A 16332-nucleotide genomic window follows, 5' to 3' on the forward strand; every position below is an offset into this window, starting at 1 on the left:
ATCTGAATTCTTTCCTTCCTTCTCAATAATTAAAGTGTAGAGATAACTTGAATTATTCCGGAATGCTATCTCCTATAAAGGTAGAGTGAATGTATCCATGCTTGACTATAACAGTCCTGGTTTACCTGACATGCTGAAGTAATTGGCTAAGTTTCCAGTTTGGGCAGTTAATTATAAGGTCATCTTCTTTAAGGTGAAAGAAAACCAGCTTTCATCTTCCTTTGAGTAAGTACTTTTATGTTCAGCCTACTGAAAAGTTCTTCATATTGCCTTGAATAATATACTCTCTCTCTACCTCTAATTTGTACATGTTGGTCCTACTTCAAGTCTGTGGAGCCACAAAAAACAAGTCTTTTGATGGACAGTCTTCATATATTTAAAAATATTATCATGTTGTCATTTTGACAAAGTTTGATTGTAAAGTGACAGAGAACAAGGATTTTATTTAGGTTTTGTGAGCTATACAGTCTCTGTTAACTCTGCCATTATAGCTGGAAAGCATCCACAGAGAATATGTAAACAAAAGGACATGGCTAGGGTCCAATAAAATTTTATTTACAAAAACAGTGGTGGGCTGTATGGCCCACGAGCCCTTGTTGGCTGACCCCTGGCTCAGAGGAAATGAGAAAAACAGCCAAGTTTGAGAGAGCTGATAGAATCGACAAACTATTAGAGCTAACAAGAAATTTCAGCAAGCTTGCCAAATGTAGACTCACACAAAAAAATAGCATTTCTGTACATCAGCAATAACTAGAGAATGTGATTAAAAATAAGAAACCATTTGCAATAGCAACAAAAATTATAGAGAATTTAGGAATTAACTAAGAATACCCAACATTTCTATGGAGAAAATGTTAAACTTTTTTTTTTTTTTTTTTAACAAAAACAGGCCACAGGCTGAATTGGCCTATAGGAGGGAGTCTGCTGATTCCTGCTTTAAACAGATACTGGACCCACTGCCTGGAATTCTTTTCCTTCCTCAACTCTTGATGGAAGATTAGGCTGATCCCCAACACCAGGCCAGATTTCCTCCCATCCAAGGAACGATTATATGCATAATCTCACTGCACCCTTCACTGCTCCTTGTTGGCTCTTATTACAAAAGAAACTTAAATGAACCAGCTTTACTTCTTCACTCTCCCCCAATATGGCCCCACTCCTGCCTTAGGCTGCAGTTAGGTTTCTCAGCTGGAGTATAATTTGTGATACACAGACTTCTGCATTCCTGGTGACAGGTGTACAACAGGTACTCAATGAATATTTGTTGGTTAAATGCGTAATCAAATGAATGCACCAAGTCATCTCTATTTTAGGCTACACACCCCTACTCCCCTTATTCATTTCAAAATCCCTCTGTCTGTACATGCGTTTTCTGGAACTCAATTCAGTGATTCTAATAAGAATGAAACTTTAGACCCTTCATTAATTTGGAATTCTTTAAGACTACAGGTTTCCAGGGAATGGGATCACATCTTTTTATTTCATAGTGTACCACACACAACAGATACTTAACAGATGCTTCCTAACTGACTAGCTGAATGACCATCCAAGACCTTTGGCCCCCTGGACCTGAAATGGAATGACTGTGCTAGAGGTCTAAAGCTGACTGCCAAGTCTCTAAGCTTGTCAAGCCTTCAAAATATCCAGAGCCATTAAGACACTATTAAATCAGATTAGCAATGGCAGTTTAGCAAAATATCTCACATCCTCTAGTCATTTAGATATTCTCCTCATAAAACACATTTTATGCCCACAGATCCTCAACTGCGATGTTGTTAGAGAATTAAAAACAAGACATGATTGCTGTAACAAAGCCACACAAAAGTTGAAATTAGAAGTGAGAGTAAAATAAAGTAAAGTGTTTTGCTATAAACTCTAGATCTTAAGTAACATAAAAATATGTCTAAGTGAAGAATCTATTTCTACCCATTGCCAGGCAGAAGTGTCATCCTTGCTAGTCTAAATGCTAGGTCATCAATAAAATGTTGTAGGTCAAGTTTACAATCAAAAAAGACCTTCTTAATGAATGAGTTTTTGATCTGATCCCACAAGGTTAATTAAGTGGCCAAAAAATCAAGCTGCTTTGTTTATGAAGACACACAGTGGTTGTTAATGCTCACCTGAGGTTCTAATCCAGCTTGGGGCAGTATTAAAAAGTTTACTACGAACAGATGACATATCATAATGGAGGATACATTATACTGCATCTATATTATAGGATATCCTACAATATTCTAGTTTTATCCTTTCCATTTTTTAGCCTTTGGTCTTAAATTTGGAACTTTAGGGGGAATGTAGTCTTCTGAGCCACTAATGGTCAACAGAGGCGAAGGCTCACAAATGACCATTTTGGTCAGAAAGAGTGCATGCACCTATTTTTGTGCTAGGACACAAATGTGCTAGCATTGGGAGGAAATCCGAGCCAAGGAATAGCATCTGTTGGTTAGCATCAGATATTACCTGGCCTGTGTGAATATTGGGATTGGAGTAAGGTAGCGTAGAAGAGTTGTGACTAGAATACTAGAGGATAACTAAATTTAAACTTAGATATGACTTGTTACAAATCACACATTTTAATAGTTAAGAAAACTGAGAACCAAAGAAATGGCATGATTTTTGTCATGTGAATTAGTGGTAGATCTGAGACTGCAGCCCAGATTTCATGACTTCTTTTCTTCTTGACTTTTAGTCCTGTCCCCCTTTCACTGCATCCTAGGTGAGGCTACAGCAAAAAAAGACAAAGCTGGCTGGCACCAATCAGGGACATCCTCAACCCTATGTTCAGCACATCTATTTCTGTCCTCCTTGCTCTGAAACTGCAGGAAGCTGAGGTTATCAGCTAGTCTCTTGTCCACTGGGTTAAAGCTAATTTCAGGTGAGAATGCTAAATGTTTCATTGCTCACCATGCTCAGCATTTTCATGGCTACATAAAATTAGGCTGAAAAAAATGAGTGAGAACTTAGAAAAATATCTCCAGTTATTTTGGTTATATATGAGAACATAAATTTGAAATAAGTTTACATTTTAATTTCCAAAGACAATATATCTAGTGTATATAAACATATACACATTTATACAACATAACCCACATCTATGTTTATAAATGTATATCCAAGAGAAGGGGAGAAAGAGAGAGAGAGAGATTTTGAAACACAGAGAGGATAAATACCATCCCCCCCTGTTCCTTAGTATTTCTTGTAATTAGAGTTCTAACTGGGGATAATATTCAAAAATATTTAACATCCACTATACAAAACATGGACCCATCAGACAGACACTGGCCATAAACTACTTAAAATTTGTCTTGGTTCTAATAAGCAAGACGAAGAACTGCCAAACTAATCCCCAGCCAGCCTCAAGGAAAACAGAAAAAAGGCAAAGGTCATATAATAACTCCTGTTCAATTATATACCTGTGTATGTAATGTACATAAACATCCTCATGGACATGACCTCATTTTCCCAAGATTGTACTAATCTCTGCTAATTCTTCTCTTCGTTAGCCATTTTAGAGGAAGTCAGGGATAGTGATTAAAGACAGAAGAAATAGCCATTATAACTATCACCTAAATCTATGATTTCTCTTGTACTTAATGCTCTATATGTAATCTATTACCTCTGTTTATAGAAATTTAGGGAAAATTCTTTGAAATCTATGTAGGAAGCTCATAATAGAGCAAACTCATCATCATTAATAACCAGCAGTTGGCTAATATTGATCCAGAGACTACTTTAGTACCTGTCATAAAAATAATTATGATATACTTCTCTCAATTAAGTCTTTTTTCTTCATGGTACCTAAACAACAGGTGCACTTTCCCACATAACAAGTTATATTATTTTTCCAAAGCAGATTTCAAAATATCTAGATAAACTCTGATATAAAATTCTCTCACATTTGCCTAATAACTCAGTTTTATACTTCCTACTCACTACATAGCAACACACAGTTATTTAGGAGAACTACCAATACAAAAAAAATTAAAATTCATAGCAGAAAAGAAACAAGGCAAATCTGTTAATCTACAGCCCCACACAGCGTTGATGAAACTCAGTTAAGTAGCATGGGGACGGAGCACTGGGAATTTGACCCTGATGCTTCCTCACCTTACTCCCCTGGCCTTCAATTCTCTTCTTTCCCAAAGAATAAAGATACAAAGTTGGATAATCTCTAAGGCGTTGTAGGGCCAACCATCTGGAAATAACCCTTTTACCAAATGTTTTCCTAAAAACTCAAAATATCTCTAATCATTGTAGAAAAAATGAGAAAATACAACAAAGCAAATAGGAAAAAAAAAGAATTGAACATTTTACCACTGAAAGTTAAACACTTCAAAGTTTAACACTGTGAGCATTTTGGAGAGTAGTATTTCCAGCTTTCTCTGTCATCATCCACATACACTTTACAAAACAAGGATAATACTATCTATTGACTATGTAATCTTTTTTTTTTTAAATATAATTTGTTGAGTATATCTAGGTAAGGAGGTTACTGGTGTTGCATTTTATTTTGTCACTGATCAAAGCACTCTATTTGTAATTTAACCCAGAATATAAGCCTCTGAGCTAGGTTCCATCATCCTCACTTGACTGATGAGAAAACAGAATGAAATGAGGTTAAACTGACGTCCAAAGTCAGACAGCTAGTAAGTGGTACGACCGAATTCCACCCTGGGGACCTGGTTCCAGAGCCCTCAGGGCTTACCTCAAACCATCCTGCCCCACATTTCAGTAACGATCTGAGCCACAGGAAGGGGTAAGCATGTGAAGAGTGTGGGGGTGGGAAGGGAACATAAACAGCAAAGTCTTGCTGAACCGTGGTGAGCTGGGGGCAAGGGGTCAATAGGGTCAGTGGGATAAACATGGGACACATCACACTTGATGTCTATCAGGACTTGAGTCAACCTTCACTGTTCACTCTCTATGACTCACTGTAACCTTTCAGGCTGGAAACAATGAATCATAGTCCGGAACTGCTTAGCTGGAACTTCAAGGGAATAAGCTGAGTATTGAGGACATCCAGTTCTTTAAACTACATCTGCACTTTGCAGGGAAAATGACCAGCCATGGTAATTAGTTCACTTCAGGCAATAGACTTTGTTGCCTTGCTTATTCACATTTCGGAGGCAGAAGGAGGATGCGAAATTTTGAGAGAGCTTCAATTAACAAAATGATTGTACAAATTCTATACAACCTAGTATTTATCAGTTTAATATATTGTCGCTAAATACAAGATCATGCAGAATGATAATTTATTGATTTTATTTTCATAGAATAGACTTTAACAAGAATGTCATCTTTATTTTGCAATCTCTTCTTGATTTCTATTTCCCCTTTTCTCTTATTTCCAGACAAGAGCCAATTAAATAACCTATTTTGTCCTTAGTAATATAGTTCAAGTATCCATTTTATATACTCCAGCCTAAACGGGCAAGACATACTATGAATTTTCACCACGCAACTCTCATGGAAATTAAGAATGAATGGGCATTAATTGCTGAAGAATGAGATCCTTATTCTGCTAATTTTGTGATAAAATATTCTAGTAAAAAACATTTGTCATCTTGATGAAGATATAGTAGACAAGTCAAGCTATATCTAAAAGCTAAGCAAAAGACAAAGTTGCTGGCAACTTAAGGTGTCCGTGATGATTCTGGAGTTCTTGCGTTCCTGAATTTTTGTTCCTTCTAGCAACTCTCTGCAATGTGTCTCCTGGGCTGTGTCTTAGTGCTTCATCAATATTTCATTACATTTGTGATTTGACACACCTGAATGGATAATAACACCACTGAACAGATATTTTGGCATAAGTGCATTATAAGCAGAGGTCACAGGGATTTATTTTTAAATAATTCTGTACACAATGCCAGTGGAGCCCATCTTTTGAAAAAGGTTCTTCATCCTTAGGTCTGGAGAGATAGCATCAATAGCTTTTGGAAAAAAAACAAAACAAAAAACGGTCCTTTGCCTACTTTTCTCTTTAAACTGATAAAATTTTCAGTTTTATTTAATATAATTCAGCTTATTCCAACATATTAATTTAACAGATGTCATCTGGCAAGCACTGTGCTCCCTAGAACAAAGCTGGATGAACTGATGATCTGTGCTTGATCACAATTTCAGCAAGGTGGGGGAAGAAGGCAAGCTGATAAGCATGTGAGTATATCAGATGAGTATTATGATAGAGAGATGGGACAAGAAGCACAAAACAAATAATTTTTTCTGTTGCCAAGAGAGAAGTCATGCTTTTGGCTTTACAAATAATGACTAAAATAATACTTTGGATTTTCCCTTATAAACCTGCTCAGTAAAACCATTTCAGTAAATGGCATTCCCACAAACCCAGTTGTGACACCAGAAACCTATGTGTCATCCCTGACATTCTCTTCCAACGCCTCCCACATCCAGTGCCTCAGCCAGTCCTGGCAGCTTTATCTGCAGACTGTATCCTCAATCCATCCACTTCTCTATTATCTGCTGCTACTCCCCAGTTCAAGTTGCTATCCGTTTCCCAACTGAATTATTGCAATAGTCTTTCAGGTGGACAGCCAGTGTCCACCCTCACTTGTTTGAAGTCCATTTTGCACAGTAGCTAAGCCAACTTTTAAAAAAAACATACATCACTCTCTTGAATAAAATCCTCTTAAGGCTTCTCGTTGCACTGGAGATAAAATCCGGTCTCTTCTCCCTGTTCGACATGATCTGGCTGCTGATTCCTTTCCAACCTCAACTCAAAACACCCTCACCCTGCTCACTGTGCTCCAACCATGCTCACATGCTCTTTTCTTCCTGAGCATGCCAAGTATTTTTTTGTTTTTGTTTATGTTTGTTTTTACCAGTGTTCTCCTGGAGAATATAAGTGCAATGTGACAGGTCCCTATCGTTCTTGTCCACCGGCACCAGAGTAGTTTCTGTCACATAGTAAGTATGAAATAAATACATGTGAAATGCAGGAATAAATAAAGGAATGATTGAAATCTACATTATCTGCTAAAAAATTGCATAGTATGGTGCATGTTGTAAGGATGCTCAGACCCTCTTTGCAGAGCTGGTTTGTCCGCAAATATCCTGTTCTGGGAGGTTCAGATTCACAGCCCCACGTGGGTACAAAGTCCCTTCAGTACAGAAGGGAAGAGGGACATATTTGGAGAGAAATCTGAGTTCCAGGCTTGAATTTGCCAACTTGTCAAGTTTTTCTTGTATAAATTCAGATAAGAGGTGGCATCATGTAATGAAATGAAATGTAGTGAGTGAGGAGTTAAGATATTAGACTCTGGAATCAAAAGGACATGGGAGACAAGTGTGAATCTTGGAGCCATTAGTTTTTAGCTAGCTGTGTGGCTTTGGGATTTGTTATTTAACATGTCTGAGCCCCAGTTCATTCATCTATACAAAATAAAAGAGGATGTTCCTCATACAGTTGCTTGAGGTTTGAATGAAATAATTCTGGTGAAATTCTGAGCCCCCAGCAAACAGCAAGCTCCTAGTAAATGCTTGTTATCAATGTTCTTGTCTGACAGTTTCCTCACCTGTGTAATGAGTCTAGTAATTCCTGTTCATAATGGAAGGTTCCAATGTGCACTTGATGGGAAAGGAATTTATAAAGAACAGAAACATGTAACCCATGACGCTTAAATCATGTCAGCCATTCTTAAAAGACTTAATTATGCCTTTGTTTTCTTTTACTCAATTTATTTATTAAGAAGCATCTATGTTCCAGTCATTGCTTTAAGTGCTGGAGATACACTAGTGATCAAGGCACTGCATGTGTTTCTAAACAGCAAGTTTATAGTTAGGGAGACAGGTTTCACACTGGTAACTGTGATACAGAATGAAGAGTTCTTGGGGGATAGTAATAGGCTTTATTGGACTTTATAGAGAAGGCATCTGATGCAGAATAGTGGAGAGGGGGGTCAGGCAGAGATGACTTCCTGGAGAAAGTGATATACTTGAGGAAAAGGAAGGGACCAGTATAAGTCAGTCAAATGAAAGGCTGAGACTCAGAGAAGGAAAAGCATTTCAAGAAGACGGAAGAGAATACATATAAATACTCAGAGTGGGGAAAAGGTATAGTGGTACTAGATTTTGGTATACAATGCAGTAGGATTATCTTTGAAAAGCACATGGTGAATTACCATACACTGTTATGTCATCTATCTTAGATAATTAAGGTGAAATTCATATATTTTCTTGAAATATTTTTTTACAAAATTGTTGGAAATTAAAATTTATTTCTCAAGTAAGCATTGATATTCCTGTGTTTCACTGTGGTGCGAACTAGGTCATTAGTATCATTAATCCAGAAGTTATTTGAATAATTTAAAACTTCTTTCTGGACACTGAATACTAAATTCCATAGAACTGATTAATGAACCAGGTATTCAACCTTCCACTTCATTCTGCCTGTGTACACATTTTTTTTTTTTATTTTTAAAGATTTTATTTATTTGACAGAGAGAGACACAGCGAGAGAGGGAACACAAGCAGGGGGAGCGGGAGAGGAAGAAACAGGCTTCCCATGGAGCGGGGAGCCTGATGTGGGCTCGATCCCAGGACTCTGGGATCATGACCTGAGCCAAAGGCAGACGCTTAACGACTGAGCCACCCAGGCGCCCCCTGTGTACACATTTTAAGTGAAAAAGAACAAGAAATATATTCCTTTGTTATTTATACTTACCTAAATCCACATTCCATTCCTGTTGAGATTAGCAATTAAACTTCTAATTAGTTTTCCAAAATGGATTCATGGGTTTATTTCTTACACAAATGGAGAAAATACAGGTACCAAATGTAAAAAGTACTAAACTTTTCTTACATTTAATTTAGACTATCAGGGTTTGTGTGACAATAATGTAACAATTTTTCATATGCAATACGGGACCACAAAAAACAGAACTAACAAAATCCCTTAGGAAACTCACCATCATTTCTCAGTATTAGTGGTGTGGGTGGCCCCAGGACCTTGTGATTTGTCACTGTATTTGTAACCACGCAGGTATAATTCCCAACATCAGACTTTTCTACTTTGGCAATATATAGATTCCCAGTCTCTTGAGAAACAAAGCGGCGGTTATCCTGATAGGAAGGGTATTCATTGAAGATCCAGGCATAGCTCAGCTCTGAAAGCAAAGGAATCACCATTACAAATATGTCTTCTGGCATTAGAATGCTACTGTATTCATGAAAGAATTGGTCAAGTTAGAAATTCATACTGTTGCCCAATGATCCTTTTTCAGCCTGCTATTAAATATAAATAGGAAGTAATCATAATCTCTTAAGCATTTTACCAGTACTCCTACTGTCAGTCAAGAAGATTTTTATTTCAAGAGAACTAAAAGGTACACTGATCGTTGATTAAAAGAAGTCCAACCTCTTTAAGTCAAGGGAATAAGCATTTATAGTTTACTAAGCATGTGCCAAGCACTATGCAATACTTACTGAGCTAATGCTCAAATTACAGACCCAGAGAGTCTATAATTTTGATAGAGTAAGGCTGAAAGCCCCCTGAAAAACTATTTAGATCACTTCTTTCATTTTATAGATAATAATCATTATAGTGCATCACAGTGCCACATACTTGCATAGTACTTTGTGGTTTTCAATGCATTTTACAGTTTTCCATTAACTGAGAAACTTTGGCACAGAGCAACAAAGTAACTAATTCAAACTCTTAGCCCTACTGAGGGACAGAGTAATTCCCGAGTCTCAATTTATTCTTCTCCCAAAGCCTCTCACTATCAATGCTAATTCTGACTCTTTTTACTTGTGAGGTTGAACTATTTTTCCATTATTTGAGTGAGATGGTGGTTTAATATTGCAGCAAATACTTGCTAAACACACACTAACTGACTGGTTGACTGGTCCCAAATGTAAATGTGTATTTAAAAACATTGGCTGAAAAATTCATCAAAAGGAATGAGATCTTGCCATTTGCAACGGGGACGTGGATGGAACTGGAGGGTATTATGTTGAGCGAAATAAGTCAAACAGAGAAAGACATGTATCATATGACCTCACTGATATGAGGAATTCTTAATTGCAGGAAACAAACTGAGGGTTGCTGGAGTGGGGGGTGGGGTGGGAGGGATGGGGTGACTGGGTGATAGACACTGGGGAGGGTATGTGCTCTGGTAAGTGCTGTGAATTGTGCAAGACTGTTGAATCTCAGATCTGTACCTCTGAAACAAATAATGCAATATATGTTAAGAAGAAAAAAAAAAGAAGAAGAAGAAGGTAGCGGGAGGGGAAGAATGAAGGGGGGGAAATCAGAGGGGTAGACGAACCATGAGAGATGATGGACTCTGAAAAACAAACTGAGGGTTCTAGAGGGGAGGGGGGTGGGAAGATGGGTTAGCCTGGTGATGGGTATTGAGGAGGGCACGTTCTGCATGGAGCACTGGGTGTTATGCACAAACAGTGAATCATGGAACACTTCATCTAAAACTAATGATGTAATGTATGGGGATTAACATAAGAATAAAAAAATAAAAAAATAATAAAAAAATAAAAACATTGGCTGAAAAATTTACCATGTTCATAAGAGAGTATGAAATAGCAGTCTAAGAACAACTTTTTCACAAATACTTATTCATCCCAGGGTGCCAGTGGGACAAGTGCGATTGGCAGCCATACCCGAAAACGTATGTTTCCAAGTTCTAATTTTTCTGAAGAATTAGGTAAATGCTTTGTGAATGAACATGGGATCCCATGCTTTCAATTTCAGAGAAGAGTCCTAAACACAGTGAGCTTAAATGTTTTGCTGCAGTGAACTACGGTGCCCCAAGGAAATCAAACTTCTTCAGCTCAAGGCATTCCATGATTCCCCTCTTTAAATTGTGATCTCCAGATTTGTCCAAAGCTGGAGAAGTGATAGACTAGCCACTGGCACTGATTAGTTAATATGCCCCATTTTATCTTCAAAATTTACTTTGGTGGACGAGGGGGAGCAACTAGATGAAAAAGAAGACTCTTGTTTCAGAACCAGTTAGCTGAATTCTTACATGTCTCTCTTTAATAGAATCCTGGGCAAAAGTCAAATGTATGCAATGTCCTTGGAAAATGGCATAAAGACATCAGCTTTTTATTGAGAACACTAATTGTTGTAAAAGGCACTTTTGTTGTTTAATACTTAGATGAGTCCTAAGTGTAATTGACCTCAATAACCAAACGCGCAACAGGAAACATATTCTGCCTTAATAATCCACTGTTTACATACATAGGAGGGGTCATGCAGATCGTTTTCCCTTTATCCCTGGATTATAGCATTTCCACATGTATTATTTTAGAGAGATATAATTATGTTTATATGAGAATAATCATTTTATTTATACATGTGCCTATAATTACAAGTAACCCCATGCTGATGTCAAGAGGATACTCAGTATAAATAAGCAAGTGCTTCCCAGCAAGCTAGTCACTTCCTCAAGAAACTAAAATCTGGGGGAGGAAAGCCCCTATAACAGGTTGTGGGGAAGTTCGATTGGCATGGTAGTTTTTCCATAAAAAAACAGGAGATTTTAACAAACAACAGGGCAAACAGCACAGTACAGTGTACTATTTACTCAATATGGTGTGTGAGTTTTGGGCAAAGCAAGTAATGTCTGAGCATCTCAGTTTTCTCATATGAACAATGAGGAGAACACTGCCTATCCCCTAGTTAGCTATAGGAGAGTTTTAAGTATAAATTAGCATCTCCAAAATCACAAGGTAGAAGCTAGAAAGTAATTTACCAGCACAATATTAATCAACCCACACCTCTCCAAGGAGAGTTGTAATCAAATACATGAAAATGTATTTTCTTTTTCTAAAGACATTTTTCAAGATTGTTGCTAGTGGCCAGTGATAGCAACCTCTGAATCCTATGGGACAAGGCATCTAGAAAGTTGTATGGACCATGGATAACAGAAAAAAAAAAAAAGACATCTACTTTGTTATTTTTCTAATTGGAGTTAAAAAAAAAAAGACCAAAATTCAAACCCGTATTACATAAGTGAAGCCATTTAAACATTCTCACTTTCAACTTTTAACCCACCAAGTGGAGATAATAATAAATGTGATGCAGGTATGTAGTGAGGATTCTGTTTTTAAAATTTAATTTTATTTAAATTCAATTAATTAACATATAGTGTATTATTAGTTTCAGAGGTAGTTCAGTGATTCATCAGTCTTATATAATATCCAGTGCTCATTACATCATGTGCCCTCCTTAATGCCCATCACCCAGGTACCCCATCCCCCCACCCACTTCCCTTCCAGCAACCCTGTTTATTTCCTATAGTTAAGAGTCTCCATAGTGAGGACACTCTTATGTGAAAGCACACTGAATCATTATAAGTCAATCATTTTAAAAGTAAAAGTAAAAAAACATACCCAATTAACATGCTGTTTGGCTATTTAAAAATAAGTTAATTATTTTGGTTTCACTGCTTTTGTGACATAAGTGACTTAGTGCTTTAGCAAAAGATACAAACAACCTTAAGCATACACTGCAGCATTTCCTAAACTGTGGTCTTTGGAATATTAATTTTTTTGTTAATAGAAGTTGTCTCCCTCCCACCTATCTCGAATTTAAAAGGGTTACATGATCAAATGACTTTGAGAAGCCCTAGATTAAACAAAGTGTAACAGATTTTTAAATTTATCCTTTCAGGACTTGCAAGAGATTTTTAACATCCCAAGATTCCTCAAATTCTTTAGAATTTTATGTTTTAAGCACACAAACTTACTTGATTATAAAATCTTCCCCCTCCCCACAATCCCCTCTACACACAGAATTTTTCTAAAACATCTATTAATAGGTCACAAAACCTAGGTTGGGAAACCCTGGACAAATGGCAATGACTTCCATTCCAGAAACATTAAGTATAATATGAAGATTATCAACTCTATTGCTTCAGTGTGGGGAGGATCATTAAGTGACTGTAAACAATAGAAAGCAACAAAATGCTTCCCAAAAAGCTTCCCAAATATATAATAATAACATTATAACCATTTTCCATGGTGTAGAAAAAGAAACAAGCCACAATTGCCAAAAACAGTCTCAAATGGATTATGCTAAGGATCATAACTAATATCAGCTGAACATGTGAACTTTGTAAATACTGTTGAATCCTAAAGTGCAAAGGTCATTCAAAAAGTCTTGACTGGTACACTGGTGAGATCATATTGAGCTAAACGCTGAGTCCCCTAAAAGGGGGACATCTCTATAAAAGATACAGTTTATTTTTCTGCATAGCAAATGTCACTACCTGTAAATACCGTATTTTTATTTGTCCAGGACAATGAGGAAGGAGCATGAGAAAGATAATGTAATGGTAATGGAGACATCAATGCAGGTAAAATGGGTAGTAAAGCTAAAAATTATCCAATAGATCACTCGTCTTTTATTTTAAAGATATGACAAATCTGAAGCCTAGAAAGGATAAGGTTGGAGAGTCAAAAAAGTGGCAAAGTAGACTACAGATGGTCCCAACTTTTGATGTTTTACCTTTATGATGGTATGAAAAGTATGCATTCAGGAGAAATTATACTTCAAAATGTGAACTTGGATCTTTTCCTGGGCTGGCGAGATTCCGTTTAAGGTAGGCTAGGCTGAGTGACGATGGCTGGTGGGTTAGGTGCATGAAACTCACTGTCTACTTACGATGGATTAACTGGGATGTGACCCCATCCTAAGTCAAGGAAGCTCTCTATGTAATAGTCCTAGCTATACTTCCATTCCAGTGCTCCCTCCAGGAAGCAAATAAGAGCTCTTAAAATGTGAAAGAAAGGAGCCAGTACTGTTTTATTACTCAACAGATAGTCTAGTTTTCCCCTTAGAGCCAAAGTCTATTTTTATCAGAGCAAAAGATTAATCCACTGGGTTACATGAAATGCTATCAATATTCTGAAACATAGAGCCAAGTAAATAAAACAAAATAAATTCTCATGTGCTGCAATGAGCAAGAACGTATCCCACTCAGTTTGATTTCCTTAGGGACTTCCATGCAATATTTATTCTTATTCAAACTTGACAGATTTCTTTTGATAAGTTTTCACACACTAATTGCTCTGGAAGTGACAGACAGTTCCTGTCCCATTGGCAATTTGTAACAACTCAGTAAACAGATACTTGGAATACAATATTTAATAGATTGTGAAGCTTCTGATGCTCAACTGAAAAATACTGAGACTAGTTCTAATGTGATACTTGTTTTTTTTTTTAAAGATTTTATTTATTTATTTGAGAGAGAGAATGAGAGAGAGCATGAGAGGGGAGAGGGTCAGAGGGAGAAGCTGACTCCCCACCGAGCGGGGAGCCTGATGTGGGACTCGATCCAGGGACTCCAGGATCATGACCTGAGCCGAAGGCAGTCGCTTAACCAACTGAGCCACCCAGGCGCCCTAATGTGATACTTGTTAAGGAAGAAGGACCTAGTAATGGTTTTCTGACTTGTAAAATCCAAATCTGTAGGAAATTAACTACAAAACTTCACTCTTACTTGGTTCTTTTTTCCGTATCCTTGGGCCAAGAGCAAAGAATGCCAGGTTTTTAGTTTTCAAATAAGACATCAATCAAACAATTTTCAAATTTAAGTATTCATTGAGCAAATTCACCCTGTGATCAGAGTCCTTTGGATGGATGCTCTTAACATGTTCCTGTTGCTAATCTCTTTCTAGAGTTATGTTATGCTTCATGACATTCTGAGTCCGGTCCCAGGGGTAGACAAATGTCAGTTTTCAAAGATGCCTTTCTTGGGGCGCCTGGGTGGCTCAGTTGGTTAGGCGACTGCCTTCGGCTCAGGTCATGATCCTGGAGTCCCGGGATCGAGTCCCGCATCGGGCTCCCTGCTCGGCGGGGAGTCTGTTTCTCCCTCTGACCCTCCTCCCTCTCATGCTCTCTGTCTCTCATTCTCTCTGTCTCAAAAAAAAAAAAAAAAAAGATGCCTTTCTTAATCCTCAAAGTTTCAAATGTGAAAGGAACCTTAGTATGACCCCGTCAATTTTACAGAGGAGGAAACTTAAATCTGGAGAAACTACATGCGTGGATCACAATCACACATTTGGTAAGTGGGTAGTCACAGTATTCAGAAGAGCTGATTCTGTTAGGAACCCATATGTTCCCCTATGAATTTATTTTGGAGCTAGAAAATATCAATTTTCCTTATCTGTAAATTTCTTCATCTGTAAGTGAGGGAGTACAACTAGATGATCTCTAAGTATCTTTCAGCATTAAAATTCCACAATTCTCTATCTATAACATCAAGTCCAACATCCTAATTTGACAAATGAGGAAAGTGGGATCCAAAGATACCCAGTAACTTGCTAAGAATCACTTAGTTATTGACAAAATCAGAACTAGAATTTTTTTTAATTAAAAAAAAATTTTTTTAAGTAGTCTCTACCCCCAGTGTGGGGTTCAAACTCACAACCCTGAGACCAAGAATCACACATTCCACCAACTGAGCCAGCCAGGCACCCCCAGAACTAGAACTTTACACACACACACACACACACACACACACACAAACACCACACTACAGTTATTTGTATTAAGCTCTGTTGTGTTGTGTAGAAGAAAGATAGTAGAATTAATTCAGGATATCTGAATTCTAGTCCTTATGTTGTAACCAATTTTTACTTTGATAAATTATTTTTTTTATTTTGAGACATGAGAGTCTCCTTATTTTTAAATAATTTTATCAATACCTATTCTACTTTTTGTACAGTGTTATGAAGTAGAATTTAAACTGAGATAGGATTCTAAGCAGGTAAATGTGAAAAATGTACCTTAAATGATTCTGTAGATAAAATGGGTTAGATGAGTACATTCACTGGTTTGCTTTTTGGCCAAATATTTACTAAACACCAGCCTTGCACAAAAGCACTGAGCTCAGCTCAGCAATGCGAGTGACCACAGGGATTAGAACCTGTTGGAGTTTGCCTGGGCAAAGGGAGAGAAGGCATAACCCAGTTCAAAGATCCCTGGATTTGTTGTCAAAATACATGGATTGAGTCTTGGCTTTAGTGCTTATCAGCTAGAAAGTAATTTCTATTCCTTAGTTTTCTTATCTGAAAAATAGGAATAATAAAAAGAATACTTGCCCTGCCCTGTCACACTGAACATCAAACATGTTGATGTCAACTTTTGTGACTGTGTTTTTGTTTTTTATTTTTTGGGTTTTTTTTTTTTTTTTTTTTGCTTATAAACGGATTGGTAAGTATTTTGTCTTTCTATGAACTTAGGGAAAGGGAGATGTGATAAATTGTGAGAAATCTAATTAATTTCAGAGCAAGTAAAAATGGTACCAGAAACCTTAAGCACTAAACAAGCACTAGTGATTGTGCATTATT

The 16332-nt window shown here is 37.2% G+C and overlaps 1 protein-coding gene across 1 annotated transcript in view; it reads right to left on the reverse strand.

Moving 5' to 3' along the window:
• Positions 1-16332, reverse strand: part of CNTN4 (contactin 4) — a 703244-nt gene that overhangs the window by 183817 nt on the left and 503095 nt on the right. Inside the window, exon 6 of the mRNA XM_021694959.1 lies at positions 8922-9119. Coding sequence (XP_021550634.1) covers positions 8922-9119 — 198 coding nt within the window. The remainder of the gene's footprint in view (positions 1-8921; positions 9120-16332) is intronic.

The sequence above is a fragment of the Neomonachus schauinslandi genome, chromosome 1 (assembly GCF_002201575.2).
Source record: "Neomonachus schauinslandi chromosome 1, ASM220157v2, whole genome shotgun sequence".
NCBI lineage: Eukaryota > Metazoa > Chordata > Mammalia > Carnivora > Phocidae > Neomonachus > Neomonachus schauinslandi.